Source organism: Stegodyphus dumicola, chromosome 3 (genome assembly GCF_044657685.1).
Source record: "Stegodyphus dumicola isolate Sdum_Otavi_A_Nest chromosome 3, ASM4465768v1".
NCBI classification, from domain to species: domain Eukaryota; kingdom Metazoa; phylum Arthropoda; class Arachnida; order Araneae; family Eresidae; genus Stegodyphus; species Stegodyphus dumicola.
Window position 1 is genome coordinate 139,709,241 of NC_140770.1, and position 19,013 is coordinate 139,728,253.

General features: G+C 34.0%; 1 protein-coding gene across 6 annotated transcripts in view; it reads right to left on the minus strand.

Moving 5' to 3' along the window:
• Positions 1–18,808, minus strand: part of LOC118192818 (uncharacterized) — a 560,683-nt gene extending 541,875 nt beyond the window's left edge. For all 6 annotated transcript variants that reach the window (XR_015040285.1, XR_015040286.1, XM_085813364.1 and 3 more), the window contains exon 1: positions 18,654–18,808. Coding sequence is in view for 4 of the 6 variants with exons in the window: in XM_085813364.1 (XP_085669490.1) it covers positions 18,654–18,754 (101 nt within the window). In the remaining 2 variants the exon portion in view is untranslated. The remainder of the gene's footprint in view (positions 1–18,653) is intronic.
• Between the last annotated feature and the right edge of the window lie 205 nt (positions 18,809–19,013).

Sequence of the window (19,013 nt, forward strand, 5' to 3'; positions counted from 1 at the left end):
ATATTAACAGAAAGGCCGTATGTAGTACAGAGAACTGTTAACACTACGATACGTTTAAAATTATCAAGAGGATTAAACCTCTGGCCTTGAAGGCAACCAGCAACCGAGTAAAACTGCTAAGGCAAGCGGCCTGCTTCTACTAACTCCTTCCTCTCTCTCTTGCTTGGCAAAAAGCCACAACTTAAGTACTTGGCATTCGCAAGACAAATTTGCATAAATAATTTAAAGCTTTTAATTCTGGCCGGAAGTAGAAAATAAGAAGTGATAGTAAAGATTTAAAATAAAATAAACGTTAGTAAAACTTAAGATCCTTACACAACACGTGACGCAATATTCTCAAGAGCACATATCTTTTCCTCTCACTTAAAGAACACACAGATGGGAAAGGGACTCTGCCCCTACTCCGCCTACAAAAATTATAAAAGGGAAACAGAAAAAAAAAAAATATAAAGAAAGGAAGAGGGTGAAAATTCGATGTCGACCTATCTGACCCCCTCAAAGTATTATCAACTACGGCGGAACTAATAAAAGAGCGATTTTGGTCCACCATGATTCAGTTTGACATCAACTGTGGTGTCACTTCCTATAACAAAGTGTTTCGACAAATTTTGGCGGATATGAACCAAGAAAAAAAGGCAGTGCTGCGAAAATGACGCTTCAAGTGTTTCGGCTTTCATAGCGTTCTCCAAAAGAAGAGAGAAAAAGAAAAGAAAGCAAAACGTGCGAAAGGAGAAAATGCGGGCTAATTTAAGACACGTAAATATGGTCTTCAACGCGAGCATGAAAACTCCAGCACTGAATGAGTTTTCTCAGTTGCTTGGTAATCTTATTAAATACTTTTAATACAGGAATGATCACCTTCGTCAATAGGACGGGTTAAGGAATCAAGAAAACACCAAGGTTAGAAATTATATACTGTAAAGTGCAAATGTAATTTATATTCATCTAACTCATAAAAAGTTCTTAATGTTTTAGATCTTATCAGGAAAACTGGATGGCGGAACTAGCTTGCATAAGATTTATTGCAGCAGAATATTGGCAGGTTCTCAGTAACCCGGGATTTGTTTCAGGCATACAAAAGGCTGGAATTCGTAAAATGCGCTTTTTGTTTATTCAATTATAGTCTCAGTTATAGAATTATATTGCGTAAATCTTTCAGATAGTTACGATGAACAAAAAATTTTAATTAATTTCCTGAATCTTTGATCTTAGGTATATTTTACAAAAGAATTCTTGGAAAAGATATTGAAAATATCAAAAATCCCCAAAATTGTATTCAATTAAATTGATTTAATTATATTTCAAAAGTTCTTCTTTTGATTATTAATTTAGTTCCGGAGCATAACTTTAAAAATGTAAATTTAGTTCCGGAGCATAATGGCTGGGAATTTGCCAGATTTATTCTGTGGCTGAAGCTAATTTACATTCCGACGTGTCGCAGAAACAATTTATTTTGCATGTAAAATTGGATAATTCTTAAGAAAATAAAGTTATATGAATTACTTTTGTTATTTGTAACAAGGACAAACTGTTTCCTCAACATCAGTTTTTAGCAGAACACATTCCTATAGAACTCCGATCCCAGGCGAGCGGCCTGGCTGCATGACTGATTCTCGTGATTTTTCCCATGCGTAATGTGAATACGACTCGTTTGTCTTAAATACTCGTTTCCTTAATAATTCCTCCGGGAAGGTATCATTCCCCTTGTGTGTTTTGCCGTATTAAAAGAAAACTTAAACTAAGCTTAAATCCATATGAATCTTCCAAATTGGAAATCACAAATTGTAAGGATTTTAAGTTTTACTAAGGTTTATTTTATTTTAAAACTTTGCTATCCTCTCTTATTTCCCATTTCCGGCCAGAATAAGCGCAAGTAGAATTGTTTATGCCATGGTTTTTTAATTTTTTTTCAGTAGCAACCCCTTTTTATCACTTCTTTCGCGACCCCCAGGACCCTATAATATTTACAAAACTTTTGTGGGACCCCGTAAACATTACGCAAATCCGACACACGCGTGAGTGAAACTGTCAATTTTTTCACTTGTACTGTAATATACTATTGCAGTTTTAGGTCATTAACTTTAATTTCTAATTTTAAGATACAGAACAATGTGAAAATTTTAAATAAGTAACAGACGAAATAACAGCATCATTTGCAAAGCAAGGAAAATGAACGTTTATATCATAAAAAGAATGCCTCGAACCGTTTTCGTTTTTTTCTTTGTATTGTCTTATCTTTATCTATTTTCAGATATACTGTGTAAAAATATTTGGTAATTTTAAAATTATTATAATAAGTTAAATAAATATTAAAACTGCTAAAATTTTTGGCGACCCCCTGCTGCAGGTCCCGTGACCCATAGTTTAAGGAACCCTGGTCTATGCCATTAAAAGGTAAAGATACCTCAGGTTACAGATACATAAGGGTCTTTATGCTACAGCAAGAGTATTACCTTCAGAAGAATGGAATACCAGCATAAATTTGAACCAAGGTCATTTCCGTTCAGTTGAGGTTGTTCAAGTTACTAGATTTATAGAACAGTTACCATCGTTCCTTTTTCCTCAAAGACACAAAAAAGGAAAGATGGCAACTGTTTTTTTAAAACCCTGAAAAGGCGTTTGGCAACATGTCGCAAATTAGCTTGCTATTTAAATTTATTGGTTATAAATGTTCTCCGATTATCATCAAAATTCTCCATAGCTGCTTACAAGAAAGAAACATTTTGAACAAATTTTAAATTTAGTTTTTACTTTGGATGGCTTTTCAAATTCAAAAAATGCCATATTCATTACAGCACACAACTAAGAATACCATTCTCCTTGTGGCTCAATTGAAAAGACGGAAAATATTAATACAGTACAACTCCAGTTATCCGAATTCCGACTATCCGAATCACTTTCAGAATTTCAGAATGTTTCAGAATCAACTGAAGAAGAGAAGGAAAAGGAGAAAAAGGAAAAAGAAGCTCAAGAACAGTAAAAGGAAGAGGCAGGAGAAGATGAGGATGACGTTTCACTTGACGAATTAAGAAACATTCCTTTGGAAATTCTTGAATGTTCAGAAGTTAGTGCTAAGGATACAGCAGAATGGATCATGTGTGGTTTGTTAGACCCTGGGTTTCAAATTTTAAATGATGAACTTATCGAAATTATGAGACGATAAAGGATGAGGAAGAAGATGACCTTAATGTCGAAGTTGAAGCAGACACGGGACCATCGGCTAGTGAAGCGTTTGCCGGCCTTGAAACTGCGTTGAAGTGGATGGAGAGTTAGCTTGAGTGTGACTACATTCAATTTCTCATTATCAAGCGGATGCGCGACTCGGCTGCCCGAAAACGGATGAAGACAGTCAAACAGCTTGACCGAGATGTTCAGCAAACAAAGACTTTCAGCACTTAGTACGTTATATAATATGTACGTAAAAGTGTTGCCTTCTCATTTTCGTTAAAAATAGTTTTTTCTTCCATTTTCAACGTACAGTACATACAATAATTAAGTAGAGAGTACTTGAACCCTTTCCAAGGGAAAAATCCAATTATCCGAATTTTTGATTATCCGAATGGGGTCCGGTTTCGATTGATTCGGATAATTGGAGTTATACTGTACCACAGAAAGGAGTTCGGTAGTGTTACGTTAAGCATAAAAATAAGGGACCCAATAGATGATATATCTCCTAAATGGAAACACCATACCTCACCTTTCTCATGTTAAATGCTTAGGAGTAATTCTGAATGAAAATTACACATTCGAAAGTCATATTATCCACATTAGAGACAGAGGTCATGAAATATTTGTGAATATTTAAATCTCACTTATCTAATAATCACCAATAATCTCACTAAAATAGTGCAGTAGAAATCGAGATCGTGAATATCGTTATAATAATATTGTTATAATAATATAATGTTATAACAATATATTATTTTTATAAAAATAATAATATAACGAATATTAAAAAAACGTATCGGAACACTTTATTGAGAATTATAAAGAAATGCTATTTTTAAATATTTTCTGCTTCTGGACTTAAATTTTACATGTCGTAAATGCGACGAAAGTCATGTTTAACGAATAAAGTTGAAAAGTCAAAGTTGTGCTAGCAAGAGCGAGTCCAGCAGCAGATTGGTAAACTGCGAACTCAGAAAGAGCATAAAAAAGAAGCTTAAGGAACTCGCTAGGATGACGTTAAAATCTTGATCTTTCAGATTTTCCTCCTCTCTGTTTTTCCCTCCTCCCCATTCGCAGTGAATTTTTAAATTCAAAGAGTTCTTTTTTCTCCCACTTAGAACTAAAAAAAAAAGGATCGATTCGTTTATTAATTACTGAAAATGTATTACGTTACGTACAAAAATGTTTGATATTTCGTAATTCTGTCTTTTCGATTAACCTGTCAGACAGCATTAAAAGACAGCCGCTTTGAAATAACATCAAAGAGTACCACTTAAAATATGCTATCATGTTCTCGGAAGAAGTTCGTGATATGAGAACATAATATTATTATTACTACTTTTATTTTGTAAATAACAACAGGGATATCTAGGAGATTAGAGGTATCATCGGAAATTTTACTTCCTCGTCTGTCGGTGATATTTACTTTTCTTTTACGGGCGGAGTTCACAAGTAAGAAGTTGCGAACGTGATTAGATTTGATTTTACAACCGATTTTATTTTAAACCATTAATTTGGTTTATTGCTTGACATTCTAAAATACGTATAAATAATCAAGTACAAAATGTATTGATGAAATGTACCTAATATTACAGCCTTCCACTGAATTCCAGAAAATTGTTGTTATGAACTTATCTCTTTAAATATTGATCTTAAACACGAACTTTGAATTACAGTAGACCCGTAAACTCGATTCCGATTACACCACGTTCCGTATAACTCCACGATTAATTTTTACTTCCTTGTACGAAGTATTGTAATCAGTAAGTATTGTAATCACGAAAAATTTGAGGTATCATATTTCAACGAAAATATCCATTTTTGACGGCTATCGAATGCAATTTAATGATGTTTTTCCGTGACATCTGTACGTAAGGCCAGAATAAAGGACTCCTTTTCCCAAAATGAATTATAAAATGGATCTAAAATGGATTCAGAAGAGATTTTTTTCCGTGACGTGTGTACGTATGTATGTATTCATCTCCATAACTCAAAAACGAGTAACCTCAGAAAGTGAAATTTTGTATACAGGACTGCTATAATATGTAGTCGTGCACCTCCCGTTTTGGTTCAAATTGACCTCAAAAGCATATAGGAGATAATATAATCAATTAATCAATACGGTTTAGGAAATAAATTATATATATATATATATATATATATATACCTACTCTGTTATTCGGCTCGGTGAACTCAATTGTTCCGCATTTTTTGCTTTAAAAATGATTGAATTATGCTATTCTCATCTTCCTGTTAAAGTTTTATGCCTTTAGTTAATCTGTATGCAATAGTTGTAGAATTATCAACAATTTAAAAGTCGTTTAAGTGCGACTAAGCCTAACGCGCAGCCATACATGTTTACATTTGATACTTAGCAGAATAGCAAATTCAGCCAGTTTCTGCGCCTTCAGTGTCTTTTGGCCGAGCGGCGCAAAAAGTACTTTCAATTTTGTGCATTAAAAAATTTACCTTTTTGCCCGTTGTCAAATTGCTCGTTTTTGCGCAGAAACTCTAATTTTAATTGTTAAAAAAATTAACTGCCATAATTGTATCTGGTGTTTTAATTTTTTAATCTGGTGTTTAAACTGTATAAGTACAGTCTGCCCCCCCAAAAAAAAGTAGTTTTTAGAAAATCAGTTCTCAAAATGTTAACTCCTCAGAGTTAATTGAATTTGGTATATACAGGGTGATTATAATTAAAGTTTAAGTTTCAAACCGCTATAAAAAAAGAACCACTCATGAAAATGACGTCAAATTTGAAAGGAATGTTATTGAAGAAGGCGGAAAGCGTATGGCAGAAGAAAAAATTTAGTTTCAAAAGTTAGCAACAGATGGCGCTGCAAGCGAAAGAAGACGTAAATTAAAATGTTAGTTAAATTTCAGTGTTATAAAGCCACCAGGTACCAGGCTGTTCCTGATTTCGCGTCTCAGACGTTCGCCATGGGTGTTTCACTGCAGGACCGCGCTCTGCTGGTAAAGCTGTATTACAAGAATGATGATTGTCAAGAGTAGCTCTGCAAAAATTCAGGACACTGAACGGTATAAAAGAAGGCGTTGGTCCAATGAGTGTCGTAGGTCTAAAGAAAATGATGCAAAAATTCGAAACGACAAGTTCGTTTGATGTGCAATCTGGTAGAGGGAGAAAACGAGTGCATTCGACGGTAGTTGAAGAAGTGGCCACAGCATTACAGGAGGGGTCGGCCGGTGGTGTGCAACCGTGCAGTGCACGAGGAATTGTCCGAACATTGGACAGGCCTATGAGTACAGTGCTGAAAATTGTACGAAACATCCTGCAATGCTATCTGTACAAAAATGGCCATGTGCAGGAGTTGCTTCCGTCTGACCTGACAGCTAGGGAGACGTTTGCGTTAGAATTCCTGGCTCGCATGGAAGTGGATAATGAATGGCCGTGGAAAATTTTGTGGACAGATGAAGCCCATTTCCATCTGACAGGATACGTGAATACCCAGAATTGTCGAATATGGGCAACAGAAAATCCACTGGCAACGCACCCCGTACCACTTCATCCTGAAAAGGTAACGGTATGGTGTGGCTTTACGGCATCATTCATCCTACAACCATATTTTTTCGAGCAAACGAGTGCTTCCGGTCCTGTTCCCGCAACCGTCACTGGTCAGAGGTATGCGTCTCTTTTGTGCAACCACGTGATTCCAGTTCTGCAACAGCATGGATGTGTGGATGAAATCATTTTTATGCAAGATGGCGCTCCTCCGCACATTGCACATCCCGTGAAACAGCTGCTGAGGCGTCATTTCGGAAATGCTCGAATTATCAGCCGTCATTTCCCTACATCCTGGCCGTCCCGATCGCCTGATCTTACTCCGTGTGATTTCTGGCTGTGGGAGTATCTGAAGGATGTTGTGTTCCGTGCTCCAATTGCAAATTTAGCGGAATTAAAGGCACGCATTTCGCAACACATTCTGAACATCACCCCGGAGACACTGCGATCCGTTGTGGAACATGCTGTTTGTCACTTTCAACTTGTTGCATACAACGGTGGACACCATATTGAACATGTTTTGCGACAGTTCCGAACTTCTTTGATGAATGGTTCTTATGCGGTATGTCGCCGCAAAACTCTTGAAACCGATTTGTCCCTTTCGATGTGATATGTACAGTCATGCAAATAAAATTATTCAACAATTATAATTTGTCAATGCGTTTTAATGTGTAACTTCCACCTTAGCCATTGTTTTACGAATCATTTCTCGTTTCTCGTCGTGATTCTGCCGCTTACAGCGCCATCTGTTGCTAACTTTTGAAACTAAATTTTTTCTTCTGCCATACGCTTTCCGCCTTTTTCAATAACATTCCTTTCAAATTTCACATCATTTTCATCAGTGGTTCTTTTTTTATAGCGTTTTGAAACTTAAACTTTAATTATAATCACCCTGTATTTATTAATATCTCTTTTTTTTATTTTACTTATTTGACTCCTTCTTTTGCAATTCTAAATTTAGGTTCAATACAAATAAAATTCTCAGATACTTTCGGATTTATTCTTTAAATTTGCATTTTTTATTAATTTTTAGAAAAAATTTGTGAATTATAATACACACCTGGCCACCCAAACTGCAACACCAAAAAAGACAAGAGATATCACAAAGAAAGACAAGTGATAAAAAAATTTATTTAGTAGATAATATGTTGACCAAGTATTAAATTTATAGACTTCTGTGAAGTGAGGTTCCTTCCAGAATCAGTAGCCGCCATTGTTGGAGATCACCGCTGCCACACGCCTCGAAATTGATTCAAAGAGACTTTGGATGTGTTCTTGGGGTACAGCACACCAAGCAGCTTCCAAACGTTGCCAAAGTTGATCTAGTGTGGCAGCCCTGGATGTAATCTAGGTCAATCGTTCAGCAACCATGGACCACATGTTTTCTATCGGCGAAAGATCCAGAGAGCGTGCCCGCAGGAAAGCAATTCAATCTGGCGATTGACGAAGAACCCTTGGCGGCGGAGACGTCTGTGGTTCTGCGTCATGGGTAGACAAAGCAATGGACGTCTTGCGTACAGACCACTAAACGGCGCCGAATGTTACGCGCAGATACTAGATGATACAGATTGAATGTGCTGTGCTATGGTTCGTGATATGACTGAGCGATTCGTCACTGCCATGCGCACAATGTTCCTGGCATCACATGAAGTGATGCACTGAGGTGGATGCGATCGAACACGTCGGTCCGTCGTACCCTCCTGCATCCAACGGTCACATATCCGCATTACAGTTGTTTGGTTTCGTCCAACACGATCACCGATTTCCCTGAAAGATAATCCACACTTTCGGTAGGCCACTATCCTTCCTCTGTCGAACTCGGATACTTGATCAAACGATGATCGCTGTTTACTATGAGGCATAATTAATCGTTTAAAAAAAAAACTACAAGAAAAACACAATTGCTGAACTTGAAATCGTCGAAAACACCAAGCCTTAAATAGCGCTTTGAAGTGGCGCCACAGGCGCGCGTGATGTGCGTTTGCGCTGAAATTCTAATCATTTGCATATATCACCTCCGCTAAAGCATGTTGTAAATTTCATGTTATTTGCATGCTTCCTTCAGGGTGTTGCATTATGGTGGCCAGCAGTGTATATAAAATTTTTAATATCACCTTAAAGTCTAGGTCTTAACGTCAGCTCAAACATTAGGTATGCCTGAAAAAGGCATACCTGGCAGACATTTTCTGTTCAAAATTTCCCAGGAGATACATAAATCTATATATTGCCGCATTTTGAAATTTAGCACATAAGCGATTATAGCCAAATGTGGCTGATGATTAAATGATTTGACAGAATGAACGACTGCTCGTGCATAATGAAAGGGAAACGAAAATAGGTTACCATAAATTAAGAGTTTTACTAAGTGAATTATTCTTCGCGCAAACTGAAAAATGTGCAAGAAATTTCAGAATTTCTTGGTATGTTTCTCGCCAAATTCTAGGAAATTTAATATTGAACAAAATTTGAGTCGTAGAATTGAAATAGAGAAAAAAATACCGGTACGGCCTTTCAGAAAAACTCCGATTTTGCGTCAAAATACCTATGTTGGAACAAAACTGTATATAAATATAATGTATATTCTAAGTCGCGCTTTCCAGACATGAAAAACGCAAATTAAATTACGTCAATCGGTCCAGTAGAACTAGAGAGATATAAAACTATTTCATTTTTTTGGGTGTGTGTGCAGGTGTACATTTCAATTACTGTATTACTGTAATCACAGTACATGCTTATGTATATGATTGTGCGCATATTTTCCTGTTCTAATGATTTGGTACAATATTTGAAATTTTTTTGTTGTAATATTCTAATTTTTATCTTTTTCCTTTTGTGGCACTATCTTTTGGAACCTATACAACGAATCTAGTGATAGGTGTTGTTCTTTTCATAGGCATTCTAATCTTTCCAGTCCTCCTCTCAGTAAAAAAGTGGATGAAGGAAGTCAAGTAGCCGTTTTCGATTACCAGCTCACATTCATTTCTGCTACTAGACGTTAGCAAACATGGCTGTATTCTATAGCAAGTTAAACTTTCAATTCTTTATGAGTTTCTTGGTTTTTATCGAGACTAACAAGTATTGTGCTGTTTGGACAAGTAAATATGCCGAACAAGAAGAAAAGAAAAGAAGGAAAAAGGATATAAGTTAAGAAAAATTCTGACGAACGCCCAAAAAGGGCTCTTTTGAAGTTTAATTTGGTTTATCAGTAGACATTATGGATAAAGATGGCATAGATGAAATCTTTTTCTTCAGTGACTCGATAACCCATGATGGGCTTTGGCCTTTTTAGAATTTCCTTCCTGGCTGTTCTACTCTTGGCTTTAGTCTCCCAGTTAATGACCTTTAAGCCAGACAAGTCTATCTCCAAACATTCTAGCCATCTGAGAATCGTCAGAATTTTAGGTCTCCCTCTTTTCGAGTGCCAGCTTGGATTTGAATATTTTTTACAATATTCAAATTATTATTATTTATTATTATTAATAATAATGACCCTTTTGGACTAACAAACTAACATGACAAAGGAAATGAAAATAAATGTCTTACGAGACTGGACAAAAATGAAAGCAGTAATAAAATTGTGTTGGACGAAATATTATGAGTCGTAAATAACCCATCCCTTCTTCAGCAAAACTCGACATTTTCGGTACCTTGTCACCCTTTTAATCCATATGAGGTCAGTCCCACCAGCGGCCGACCGGTAAAGACGCTAAACACGTGTAGTTCGGTCCCCGAGGTTCGAATCCCACGAACGGGCTGGCTGCATGGGTGCTTTTGTGGTTACTGCATTTAAATAGGGGCTGTTCCACCCAACCCGCACTGTTGGTCATTTTAACTTACTTTCTTTTTCTGTAAGTTAAACTGAAAGCTAATAAAAATTCAATTACTTTTCATTTGGTTAACTGTCAGTTGGTTATCCACCGAGTTCAGCTCGTTAAACTGTCAGTTAGCTAATTATAACTACATTACAATTCTTCTCGGCGTTTTCGAATTACTTTTCAAGAGCAATTACGCATTACAGGCGCGGCTCTCAGTCTCTACAAAAGACAATTTTAGTACTTTTGTTTCACGAATATTCAAATGAGCGCTTGGGTCAAAGCGCATCTGTGAGTTCAACATCAAACTGATGCCCACCAAGATACCATAAAGGGGTAATGAAACTATCATTAATTTCAGTGGTAACTGAACCAAGTTCCCGATTTAGCTGATGATGCAAAGTCGGCGGTATTTCCCGTAACGCATACGATTTTATACGGTAATAAGCAACCTGTGACATTTACCGAAACGCGCTATGAGAGTCAGTTGGGTCATTTCATTCTGGGTAGCCGTTCAGATAAGCGTTTTAAAAATGCCTAAATTTTGAATAGCATATTACTTCCTCTATTGATACTTCGTCCAGTGCAGAAATCGGTGCCTGTTCACGCTTTTCAGTTTAACTAGCTGATAATAAAAATTAATTGTTACCAAAAATTAAAAACATTTTCGTGTTTAATTCGATGGTTTCTTCGCCGCAGAAAAATATTATTCTGAAAATACGACCTCTTTTTATCGATTTCGAATAGGTTTTGTAATATTTTCTTTACATTATTAATAAGTTTTTATTAAAGATTATATTTATTTAATAGTTTATTCAATTATTATTATATTTATTAAATTAATTATTATAATATAATAATTATTATATTTATTAAATTAATTATTATAATATAATAATTATTATATTTATTAAATTAATTATTATAATATAATAATTATTATATTTATTAAATTAATTATTATAATATAATAATTATTATATTTATTAAATTAATCTTTATTATACTGTAGGGTTTATATTTATTTTAACTAACATTTATTTTAAGTTTAAGCTATCTTTCCTGTCAAGCTTTTACTTTCCCCTAGAATTGCCAATACCAGAGTATGTAAATTGTAGTAGAACGCGCAGTATATTCAAATTTTAGCAGAAGTAAGTTGAGTTTAAATAGGAGAGAAACGAGTTTGTAAGTGTGCTTCTTGAATCGCTAACGTGAAGGTTGCTAGGTAGAAAGTTAAGAACCGCGCGTTTCGGCTTGTGTGCCTATCTCGGCAGTTCGCTGAATCTTTCAACTGCTTAACCAGTAAGCTCGCTGAATCTCAGCTGTATTTTAGAACGCGGTTAGGTTAGTTACGATTTCAGAGCCTCGTAGGTAGTGATCTATTTGTTTATTCAACCTGTCATTAATTTTTAGTTTCACATTTCTGTTTTTGTTAAACCGCCGGGTCGGCGTAGTTTGTGAGCGTCAAGTGAACGCAGCTGTTATTTCTAAAGTGGAATAAAAAGGGCTTTAAACCCTTCTTACGTGTTTGTGTAAATTTACAGTTCATAGCAGTCACTACCACGGTTGCTGACAAATTGGGGCCACACAATACTACAATATAATAATTACTATATTATTTAATTATTATTACATTTATTAAATATTTTACTTAATACAACCGCTTCCCAGCCAGCAACCTAAAATGGTTATTATAAAAAAGCCAAAATATATGATGATTTTAATAACTTCAACTAGCTTCACTTCACAGCTCCTGCTAGCAGTTAATGATAATAAAGAACGGCGTTTATTGCTTTTTAGTCGCTTAGTATGTTAATCAATAACAGAAAGATTAAATTCGAAATGAAAATAAAAAATTTTATGCTTTGTCGAATGGCAACATATTGACGTGTGGAAGAAAAAAAGATTTATTTCGGACAGCGGTAATGCTTTTCTTTTAAATCGCGGCGTTTGTTAATTGAGTTTAAAAGACGCTTTCTTATTAAATACGAAACTTTCATAGCATGTTTTTTGGAAATATTTCAATTAAATCGAGTTTTCGTATCAAATTTGAAACATAAATAAATACCTTTCATTTTATCGATTTGTTTTTAAATGAGCTAAATTTGTGAATATGAATTCATTAAATTCGTGCAAAACATACAATAAATAAATTCAAAATTCCAGCTTCGAAGTGCACATGTTCTGGACCTCGAAGGACTACGTGTTTTCAAACTATGCAAGGAACAATCATACACACACGTATCTACATTCGTCATTTTTTATTTTAAAGTCTTTTCTGTTTTCAAATGCATGTAACTCATGCCAAAATATTACTTTTATTAAATGTGACTCTATTCTGTCTCTTCTGACTTTGAAATAAACCTTTGATAAAGCGGAATCATTCACTTCATAGAGTTATTTTTATTCAGTATGAACCTGTTCAGTGCAGTCTGTATTCAAATGCACAAGCCCTCTCTCCACAGGGACATTTTCAGTAAGGACTCAGTTTTGTCCCTTCTGATTTAAATGCATATGCACTCACTTAAGATGATTTTGCAAAACAAAGGTATTGAAAAACAAATATAAAAAAAAATGGTTTAATTGCCAGCAAACGCGAATGGGCTCATAGATACTGAATGACAGGGATCTAGTTTTCGCGCATGTGCTTTACTCCTTCTCCATTTGCTGTTTTCGTGTTCCGTTTCAATTAAACAGAGAGATATAAATAGGTAAGTGTTTAATTGCCTTCAAGCAATTTTTAATTGATAAAGCCGTGACTGATGCGTGTTCTCCAAAGTACGAACATCATAACCTTCAGGGAGTACGTAGTTAGCTATCAAATCTCAAATCCTTCAAAGGCAAAGAAAAAACTAATTCTCCCCTGGGTTAGCTGATAAAAAGTTAGTGTTTACCAGTTTAAAAAAAAAAAAAAAATAAGCTTCATTGGAAGCATACCTAGTCATATATTTTTAATATTTCGAAGAAAGTGGTGTTGACAACACTGCGAATTTCGTGCTCGGGCAAAATGCAAACTGTTACCATTTCATTCAAGAGAAATGTTTGTTGTAAGCTTCTTGTTTAGAAAAATTGCACAGCTATGTTCTTGAATAATTAAGCATTTTCTTTAAATAAATGGAATTGTCTCCATGTGGCTTTAATTTATGACAATAATATCAGGAGAAATTTCTTTTTCTGCAACTAACGTAGCTATTTTGAACAGCTTATTTTATGTATATGATTTTATGCTTTGAATCTTCGACAAGTAATTCTTAAACACCCACAATAAGATCCTAAAACTGCTCCGGATGTTCAAATGAAACATAATTAGGACGATTAGAAACTGTTTTATTATTATTTTGTAAGGTATTTTTCCTCCTTCCAGCATGTTTTCGTGATGTAACGGTAGCACGCTCGCTGCGTATTCGAGAGGTCCAGATTCGAGACCCAGCGAGGGCACCGCTCATTTTTCATGTCTCCTACTTCAAAATAACTTATAAGGTATTTCTCCCATCTCCTTAGCATGCCTTCGTGGTATAGCGGTCAGCACGTTCGACGCGTATTCGAGGTGTTCGTGGTTTAAGTTCCGGGAAAGGTATTGCTCATTTTTCATCTCTCCCTCTTTTAAAAAATAACGTAATGTCTCTGCAGTGGCGCCCGAACTAAAAGGGTGGTGGATGATGATTTTCCACCACCAGGATTTGGCGATTGGGTCCTCTAATCCCCAGTCGCCCTTTAAAGAGGGGAGTATATAAGGTATTTCTCCCGCCTTCTTATCATGCCTTCGTGGTGTAGTGGTCAGCACGCTCGGCGCGTATTCGAGAGGTCCGTGGTTCCAGTCCCGGCGAGGGCATTGTTCATTTTTTATCCTTCCTGCTCCTCCTCTTAATATCTGTACAATGTTTAAACCAATTGCGATATTTTTTTAAATATCTATGATATTTATATGCTTTTATTCAAAGTGATTATGCTTTATTTTATTAAAAGTGATTACGTATTAATTCATTAATATTATATGCTTTTATTCAAAGTGAACATATAGCATTACGAAGAATTGCACATGAATTTGCATTTTTTCGACTCTGTTTCATATTGTTCATGAGGGATAAAAGCCTAATCAAGCAAGTACAACTGTATTATTATTTTTAAGAGCATTTCTATGAATTGATTAGGTTTCAAAAGTAAGTACTGCAATGGGCTAGATTTGGAAGCACATTTGAGTAAATTTACTTAGGAAGCTAAACATGAGACCATTATATCAAATCATCTATAGGAACTACTTCAACAGTAAAACTGAAAATTCGCAATCTCTGCACCTCATTACTAGAAATTTACTTCTCTGTACTCTGTACTAAAAAAATACTTTTCTGTACTATATACTAGAAAATTGAAAACGATAATTACATTTAAAATCAGTAAAAAAAAAAGGGGGGGTTCGGGAATAAATTTCTAAAAAATGTTTAAGAGATATTTCGTAAAATACATTGTTCTAACAATAAACTTAGGCTTTGAAAAAGGCGTAGCATTACAACACATGTTACTAATTAGTAAGAGAAGAATTTTCAATTTTTTATTACTAACTGCCAAATTATTACTAATTTGAAGGAATATAATCGCTGAGTTTTATTGTTACTTACATATTTATGCAACCACCTTAGTTAAGTTTGGCCACTTTTTTTTTATGGATGAACAGGAAAAAGTTACTTATTAAGTCTAAGTGGCAATATCGTAAAACACGCTTTAGCAATTAAATACAAACAATAAATAATTACATACAAAATAATAAAATACAATTAACTACAAATAATTAAAATGCAGATTTTAATTATTAAATGAGGATTATAAAATACATTAAGAAAAAAAAACATTCTGTAATATTTTGCGCTGTTTCCCCAAGTACACACAGATTTGTTTCACTTGAAAAACATCAGAGTATTGCACAAACTCGAGACTGCGCACCAGTTATCTACCAAATATATATGATCATTATTCCTTTTAGCGATTTTATGACAAAATAATATATTCCTTAAGTTCTTTCACTGCTGGCCCATTCCACGAGCATATATTTTTCTAATATTTCTAATTCCTAATATTCAAATTGTGTTTGAGGCAAAAAATAGCACGGCTTGTGTATAAAAACTTCTGAAATTTGGAATACAACAAAATTAACGCATATGAAAGTGGCGACTTTACTTGACTGAAAGACTGTTATGAGCATGGCTGTAAAGTTTGGCCCATTACGAAAATATGACTACTCCTACTAAGGTGGTTTCGTTAGTACGTAAGTACCCATTAAACGTTTAGACTTAACCAAGGAGAAAAGTCAAAGAGTCGTTGGATTAAAGGAGTTTTATTGAGCTAAGCTCTCCCTGATATCGAAAGATTAATTGTGCTACAGTTTCAAAAGTTTTATGTCAGTATAAGTTGTTATTGCTTCGTATATAAGGAGAAGTTTATATTTTTATTTTGGGCCGTTGTTGTTTTTTCTGTTGAATATACGAAGTATTACAGTATAAAATTTATTAGCTATTAACTGAAAACCAATCCTACAATTCTTTACAATTGTAAAGAGGATGCAGAAGTACAGTTATATGTTTTTTCCAAATAATTAATTGCGAAGAGTGCTGAATGAACTGGCGCATTATCATCTTGTAAGATCTATATTCTCGCTGCCAGATCTGGTCTCACTCGGACAAACGCCGCGCCATACGGGGAGTAAGACCTTTTCGAAAACCGTGAAATTTCTATTATTAATAACATTATTATTATTGTAGTAAAACTCATTGCAGATTCAAAATATTTTGTTTATAGAAAACCCCATTATTATGCTAAATTAAAAGTTTAACTTTTATTCTCAGTATTATATTTTTGGAAAATAACATTGCCAGGTCCCTGAAATAACAGATTTCAGATATATAATTTCACTTAGATATATATAACATTTTTTCTTATGCATAGAATCACTTCTAATTTGCATTGACATTTGCAGATATGTTCAGAAATTTAAGTTAACCTAGTTTTTATTCTAATATGTAGAGTTAAAAATTTGGAAAAATTTTTAATTCAAGAAAATTTGAAATTCTAAAAAAAAAAAATATATATATATATATATATATATATATATAGCATATTTTTAAGCAAAATCAGAGCTTCAGTAATTCATTTCTTCTTGGAGATATATTCAATGCATTTAGGGAACTAAGGTTATCAGATGCAATTAAAGGTAATATAAGGTAATGCAATTAAAGGTAATATAATGTAAGAATTTTAGAAGAATATACTTAAATATTAAATTCTTTTGAGGGGGGATCTATCAATAAATTTCCTTCTGAGTTTTTAACTTTTAACCGTAAACATGTTGGCTGTGAAGCTTCCTTACGACTAACATGAAAATTAAAAGCTTAGGGCACTAAAATTAGTAAAGGTATATGTGAGATAAAAAATTTCAGTATAAATCACACTAAGATTCGGAAAATAAATCATATGATACGGCTAAACTTATAATGGTAATTAACCAGAACACAAACATTTATGAAGTTTTAAATTGCACAAAATATAATATTTCGACACATTATAAAGTCTGCATGATACATATGTTACAAGAAAATTTTATTTAGATACGTGACTTTAAAAAATTACATTAATGAGATTTTTAAAGGAATTACATTAATACTATTTATTAATAATCTGCCACACAAAGCCCAAAAGTAATTGGTTGAGCTATCAAAAGACTCAATCATGAATTCTCACAATAATGTTTCTCTGAATTCTGGATGAGCTAGAACTAAATTTTCCACAGTTTGTGAAATGCCATTAAATGTTCTTCTGTCATTCGGTATCACATACCTATATGAAACAATGTTAAAGCTTTAGAACAGTAAACACAAATGTCATCCAGCTCCGAAAAACAATGATCATGCTTTACGTCTAACAGTGTCAGATATTGCAGCAAGATTAAATTTGTTACGTATCAAAAATACAACACATCCGTCTTATTAAAACGACATCTGATTTCATTAATTTTTGAATACTTGAAACAAATTCCAAAATTATCTCTTTTCATATGCATATTTTTACCAAAAAAAATTAATTTTTTATAGGAAAATATTTTTATTTCTTTATTCTATGTTAAATAACAGAGTCGCAAAAAAATCTCGATGATGAAAAAGGATCATGAATGAAAAAAGGTGTTAAGAAATGTCTTTCTTATACACATGCTGCACATATTACTTCGCACTTATCACACGTTACATTCAAATAAAGCTTTGCGCTGTGAACTTAAAACATTATATCATTCAGTTTCAAAGCTAAACACGCATAATACCAAGAATATATAATAATTATTAACAGATTTTTTTAACAAATCTTTCGTTGAATTCGGACGCTAGAATACAGGGAATTATTACACAAGCTTCAATTTGATGTAACGATAAAAAAAGCTAAGCAAATATTCTAACAGCAACACGCTTAGGACTATTAAAATTTGAATGGCATGTACTGCATGACGATCAAAATATAAATATTACACATAAATTAGACATATGTATGCACATATTAAGTACATGACAATGGTAAATAATGATAAAAAATAGCTAAATAAATATTGAACTTAAAAATGAACAGTATGGGATAGCTAAAATTGGAGTGGCAACGTCTCATAATGATTTTAAAAAATCAATGAATAATAGAATTACGTTAGAAAGCTTTAAAAGAATTACTAAAATTAAATTGGCAATTTTATATATTGCAATAACTACCCAATGGTTAATTAATATACTGAAAATAATAATACACTGAAAACTTGAAGTATGTAGTATGTAAGAAACAATTGAAATTAGAATGATAATTAAAATATAATTCATAATTAAAAAACTGTGAACAGCAGAATAGAATTTGAAAGTTTTATAAATGAATTATTGAAATTAAAATTGGCAGTGCTATATGTTAAAAAATTACTAATTATTACACTAATTCAAAAGTGAAAATGAAAGATGAAGGGAAAAAGTATGAAAACGCATAAAATTATTAAAATAAGAATGGTGGTGTAAATGATAAATAAAAATATAGGGGGGAATTAATAAATATTACGCGGAATATCTGAAAACTATAGTTACATGTGTTTACATGTATGTGTAAACATGAAATAAAAAAAATCCAGGGTAAATAGAACTCACATGTCAGGTGATAACGCTGCAAAGGAATGATCGAAGATCACGATGAAAAGTAAACTGAAAAGAAGCGGGAAAACCGCAGATGGACGATGCGCAGAGCACATGTCGAGGACGGAGATAGAGACTTCGCAGACAACTCCGGTTTTTGTGTATACTCGCAGCGGTACTGAATTCAGGTGAAGAGATGAAATCTGTTGCGGATGGGTTACGTCACCTAAGCGCTGGCCACGCATGCGCCGCGGGTAAAACGGTTGTTCGCAGGGGTGTGACGGATGTTTTCATCTTTTGAGTCAAATATGGATTAAGTAAATAAGTGATTATATTTCATATGAGCTCTTTTCTGATGCTCATTATATTTTAGCC